Below are 5,856 nucleotides of genomic sequence, written 5' to 3'. Positions count from 1 at the left end.
AATCAGAGAATTTAAAATTTCTGACTAACCATTTTTCTGTTGTTAACTTAAACTAAACATATGACAATGTAGGTGGATGATATTAATTTTCCTGCCTAACCTTCCTCTATCCATATTGTAAAACCCGACACCTCAGAGTGCATGATTTTCTTGCAGCATTAAAGACTCGTTGTTGACCATGCTTGCATGGGCTGTTTTTGCTCCTTGTTTGGATTGTTCTCTATTTGACACATTAACAGTTTCATTTCTCAATTATATTTGTCATTTTTTTCCTTCCTACCCAACTTATCCATTTCAATAGAATAGCCATTAGTAAGACAACATCACATCTAAATTGAGACTTTTCTCCATTATCAAATCCTTGCAAGCAAAATTCAAAGATTACAAGGATTTATATTTAATTCTGATTGACAGAAAGAAACAAGTAGGTTAAATCAATATGTTTTTATTATATAAATTTACAGGCCAACAACATTATCATGTCTGGTATTTTACTCAAATCCTCAGTCTGAAAATAAAAATATGGTGCAGCTTACGGCATGTTATGGCTAAAAAGTTAATTTTCAATCGGGTGCAATGTACCAACAAAATGGCACTTAATTCTAATAATAATTACCCTTCATTTTTAGCTGGAGCACTTACAGGCCGATTTTTAATTTGTTGCCTGGTGGCAGTTGTTGTTGCTGTTGTTATTGTTATTCTCTCCCTGAGAGTAGCCGGGTCCCAGGGATTGGGGTCTGCAATGCATTTGCATCTATTTTTGGTTTGTTAACAGAGGGTGGTCTGACTGGATATGTTGCAGACATGGATCGTCTCTTGCTATATTTATATTCTGTCGCTGAAGATACACGCTGAGCATAAGGTGATCTTGGGACACTGAAACAATTTTTTTTATGAAAATATGTGAATCTTTCAAGAATCAAATAAAGTTGACATAATTCTCCAAAGTATCTTGGAAATGGATCTCATCACTAAAAACTAAGTGTGACCAATGAACCATGAAAATAAGGTCAAGACAAGAACTGTCAGTTCACTTAAAGGAGCTGTTGCCCTTGTATGACAATTCTATCCATTTATGCAGGGAATAATCAAGGAAAGAGAAAACTATAGCTTAAAATAGTGACCAGAAAGATAAGATCTACAAATAAACCTAAATACATGTAAATCCACTTATCAATAAATTCATGACTAGCATTGACATATTAAAAGTGTTTCTCTTTTTATATAGATTGACCTTTGTTTTCCTGTTTGAATGGTGTAAAACTAGTCATTTTTGGTGCCCTTCATAGTTTGTTCTGTGTGAGTCAAGGATCCATATTGAAGGTTGTACTTTGACCAATAATGGTTAACTTTTCAAAATTATGAATTGGACGGAGAATTGTCTCATTGGCACTCATACTACATCTTATATCTAATTACATGTGAGTTGTCAAAAAATAAGATCACCCCAACTTTTTGGTGTGGTTCGTGTTGCTTAGTCTTTAGTTTTTTTTGTTGTGTCTTGTGTACTATTATTTGTCGTCTGTTTATCCTCTTTTTTTTTAGCCATGGTGTTGTCGGTTTATTTTTGAATCTATGAGTTTGAATGTCCCTCTGGTATCTTTCATCCCGCTTTTATTAACCTTTCCTTTTGTCCTTTATGGTTTAAGTATTTTCATAACTATCATTTCTTAAATATTTTGTAATTTCTTAGGTAGTATGGGTATCTCTGCCATCTTGGATTGCAAAAAACATAAATCCTAAGTTCCAAATTTTCAATCAAGTCAGCAAAATTTGATGTAGGAATGCAGATAACTATATAATACTAATGTGAAGCATACTTTTCATGAGAGGCTAACAACACTTTCTTTGTTTTAACCCCCCCCCCCCCCCCCCCTGACTTATTCTTTCTTCTTTCTCATTTCTCCTTTCAATTTTCTTTGTGTTTACAACCCCTCCCCCAAATGAATTACTCTTTCTTCTTCCTCATTTCTCCTTTCATTTTTCTTTGTTTTTACAACCCCCCCCATGACTTACTCTTTCTTCTTCCTCATCTCTCCTTTCGTTTTTCTCAGTTCCTCAAGATACTGAGCAATCAATAGATCTTCATAACTGACCATGTCTGTATTGGTTCTACTAAACTGGACTGATTGTTCCTTTGGTAAATGGATCTTAGGTGGGTCGTCTTTCTTCTTCGACATTCTGTAACAGAAAAAAACAGGCCTTTTAATAGAAAAATGTCAATTTATTTGCTGGATATATATATTTGTACTTTGAATACATTATTATTTATTGGAAACCAATTTTCATTGATTTCGTAGGAACAGATGAACAACAAATTCAAATGTTCAACAAATTACAAATTTTCTATAGGCTTTATATATGCTAACGTCTTTTTTTAAAAGAAATTTTGACCTCCGAGAAATTATAAAAAAAAGTTGGGTTTATGAAATAAAAAGTATTATCTGACTAAAGTAATAATCACAAAAACATTGAATGGCATGAATCAACAATGACCGCAAACATGTACATATGTCCACTAATGCAACATTTCGTTTCAAAGTGGACACAATCTGTTGGGAAGTGGACAGATTCTTATAGAAAAAATTTTAACTCATTTCTTAGCATGATAAAGCCTTAAAAATCATTGCGAAGGGGACATTTTGTTACATGAAGTTCACTTTTACTGATTAGTTGTTGTCAATTTACCATTCAGTTCAAGTTTGAACATTTTGTATTTATTTTATACTGATGTTATGGTTCATCATAATCTTTTTGGCTATTATGGTCGTATAAATTTACATTCTGTGCACCTGAAGCAGTTTTAAGGCATTTAATTTTGTTTCAGAAAATTATAATTTTTTTCTGAATTTTGCTATTCTGTTTCTTTCATCACTGCAGAAGGTGAAAAAAAAAAGAGTTTGGAAAGAGGTTTCAGAAGCTCATAAAATTATTGTTGTAAATTGACTTAGTATTGATTGAAAATGACAAAAGTTGGACAATAAAGTAAGACTGGGATACACAACCAATAGGTTATGAACTGAGTAACTGAATTGACTGTAACAAATGAAACTCATGTCTTTCTTTATTATCTTTTGCAGACTTAAAAAACACGCTTCAAAAATCCAGGCAAGTTTTTAATTTTCATGGTAAGTGTATTGCTATAAACATTTTTTTGTCATTGATTTTAAATAAAGTGAGATTCTGACAATCAGTATTTATAATTCTTAATCATGTTTTTGGTTAGCTGGTTGGTGTATTGTTATAAATATTTTTATGCCCCACCTACGATAGTAGAGGGGCATTATGTTTTCTAGTCTGTGGCTCCGTCCGTTCGTTCGTTCGTTCTTCCGACTTCAGGTTAAAGTTTTTGGTCAAGGTAGTTTTTGATGAAGCTAAAGTCCAATCAACTTGAAACTTAGTACACTTGTTGCTTATGATATGATCTTTCTAATTTTAAAGTCAAATTACACTTTTGACCCCAATTTCACGGTCCACTGAACATAGAAAATGAAAGTGGGAGTTTCAGGTTAAAGTTTTTGGTCACGGTAGTTTTTAATGAAGCTGAAGTCCAATCAACTTGAAACTTAGTTCACTTGTTGCTTATGATATGATCTTTTTTTAATTTTGAAACCAAATTTGACTTTTGACCCCAATTTCACGGTCCACTGGACATAGAAAATGAAAGTGGGAGTTTCGTGTTAAAGTTTTTGGTCAAGAAATTGAAGTCCAATCAACTTACAACTTAGTTCACATGTTCCCTATAGTATAATCTTTTTAATTTTAATGCCAAATTAGATTTTTACCCTATTTCACAGTCCATGGAACATGGAAAATGATAATGCGAGTGGGACATCCGTGTACTTTGGACACATTCTTGTTTACATTGTTTTTAGTAGATAAAATGAGATTTTTACCATGTTTTTTATTTGTGTCGAAAAAATGGTCAGCATCGTAAGTGTATTGCTTATAATACTGTAAATTATTCTTTTTCATTGTTTCTTAATATAGTGAGATTCTGACAACGATTTTTAATGGGTTGAAAAATCTTAATGATGTTTTGGTTAGTGTATTGCTATAAATATTCCTTTTTCATTGTTTCAAAAGGATTCTGACAATGTTTTGTTGTTGTGTTGAATAATTCGACATTCGTTATCATGTTTTGGATATAGCGTGTACAAAATGGTGTATTGCTATACAAATATCTATTAATTCATCTGAAATTTGAATAAAAATTGGGCAAGAACAATCTTTGGGGGCGAACATGTGAGGTGGAAATGAGTAGGGTACAAAAGTGTATTGGGCGCGAACGGTCCTGATACTGGTAGTGTTCGGGCAAACAAACATAATCTTTTAAATGGCCTGAATGTTGCGTAAAACAAACTAAAATAATCAATAAGATGGTCATCACTTCTAAACATTGAGAAGAAAGCTGCACAGGTTTTTCTGTCTCAGAAGAGGAAATTCATCAAAAGACATGCTGTAGACACGTACATTTTTGTTGTGATGTTTGATGAACCAAAAATTACATCAATAATATAAGTGCAATTAAAGTAACCTGTAATGGGTGAACCTGGCTTTTAATAAAACTATCTAAGCAAACAATTGTCTAAATAAAGTGTATCTATAAACTTGTAAGATTATGAAATATTAGTATAACGCGACATGGCGCTGATCAGCTGAACGAGCACCTGCTGAAAATTATAGAGCGGTAAACTTGTTCAATTTTGGATCATTTATCTTACTTACTCGGACTGTAGATTTTATGGTACCATGCAACAATTAAATTAAAAGATACGTCGCACTTCGATGGACAAAACTAGTTAAAACGATATTGTTTTGGCTTTATTTACACTTGGCTGCCATCTTGAAATATTTAGATATCACCAAGGCGACTACGTCACTAGAGTCGGATTATCCCCCCTGATTTTCTAACTTTATAAGCGATTTTTTATAAAAATAGATATATGTATCGTAAGAAGTAGAAATGTCTGAAGTTTTATTGTTTATTTGGTCATAACTTCGTGAGTTTAATTGTTTTCATTATCTGATGGGATGAATTAAGAATACATGGTCATGTTTGTCAGATTTTCGGAATCCTCTGGTCTTATCCATTTGAAATGCCTTTTAAAAATTGCCCATTCAGAGGCGGATTTAGGGGGGGGCAGGGGGCCCGGCCCCCCCCCCCTTTTTGGGAAAAAAATGGTTGCTTGTATAGGGAATCACTGAAGCGTGACTGGAGCGGGCCCCCTCTTAGGTCAGTCAGTGGGCCCCCAAGTTTTGAAAATTTCTGGATCCGCCACTGCCATTGACCCCCATTTAGCTTTTTTTATATAAATCTTTAACATGATTTTAAAAGCCATCTGTAAAAGTCTTATAAAAGTTTAATTATTTTTCAATAGTTTTTGAGAACTTAAACTTGTCAATGATAGAGCTATGAAAAGTCAAGAGAGAATATTTCCCGCCAACATTTTAAGCGTGATAATGGCGACAGCTTGCTCATAATTTTTTTCCAGAGTGCAGAGTGTCTACAAAATTAATGAACGGGCAGGTTATGTTGATGCTTTAAAAAATAGATCAGATCGATCATCATTATGTAAATTAAGAGTTAGTGCTCATAACCTTGCCATTGAAAGAGGAAGATATTTAAAAATGCCCAGAGATCAAAGAATTTGTGAAATCTGTAAAAGTGGCGAAATTGAAAATGAACAGCACATGTTGCTACACTGTAGCGGTTACTCCAGTATTAGAGAGTCTTTTGTATTAAAAATGTTTAATATTACAGGAAAAAGTGTAACCACATTGTGTGATAAAAATATAATAAATCTTATACTTAATAATACATCTTATAAGGCACTAAAATTATCTTCCTCTTTC

General features: G+C 33.1%; 1 protein-coding gene across 1 annotated transcript; it reads right to left on the bottom strand.

Annotated features, from left to right (window-relative positions):
- Window positions 1-695: 695 nt before the first annotated feature.
- On the bottom strand, window positions 696-4,858 carry LOC139483472 (uncharacterized). Its single transcript, XM_071267494.1, has 3 exons — window positions 4,729-4,858; window positions 2,017-2,181; window positions 696-876 (listed from the first exon to the last, which is right to left on the bottom strand). Exons 2-3 carry the CDS (start codon window positions 2,178-2,180, stop codon window positions 696-698), a joined length of 345 nt encoding a protein of 114 aa, XP_071123595.1. The 5' UTR covers window position 2,181; window positions 4,729-4,858.
- Window positions 4,859-5,856: the final 998 nt, after the last annotated feature.

This window comes from Mytilus edulis, chromosome 7 (genome assembly GCF_963676685.1).
Source record: "Mytilus edulis chromosome 7, xbMytEdul2.2, whole genome shotgun sequence".
Taxonomy (NCBI): domain Eukaryota; kingdom Metazoa; phylum Mollusca; class Bivalvia; order Mytilida; family Mytilidae; genus Mytilus; species Mytilus edulis.
Note: the sequence above shows the minus strand (reverse complement) of the source record. Positions and strands in the feature narration are given on the sequence as shown.

Excerpts from the sequence above, each read along its gene's own strand:
- LOC139483472 (XM_071267494.1), bottom strand. The coding sequence starts at position 2,180 with ATGTCGAAGAAGAAAGACGACCCACCTAAGATCCATTTACCAAAGGAA. Across the intron at positions 877-2,016 it reads GAGATGAGGAAGAAGAAAGA|TGTCCCAAGATCACCTTATG; the intron begins GTAAGTCATGGG and ends AAATTGTTTCAG.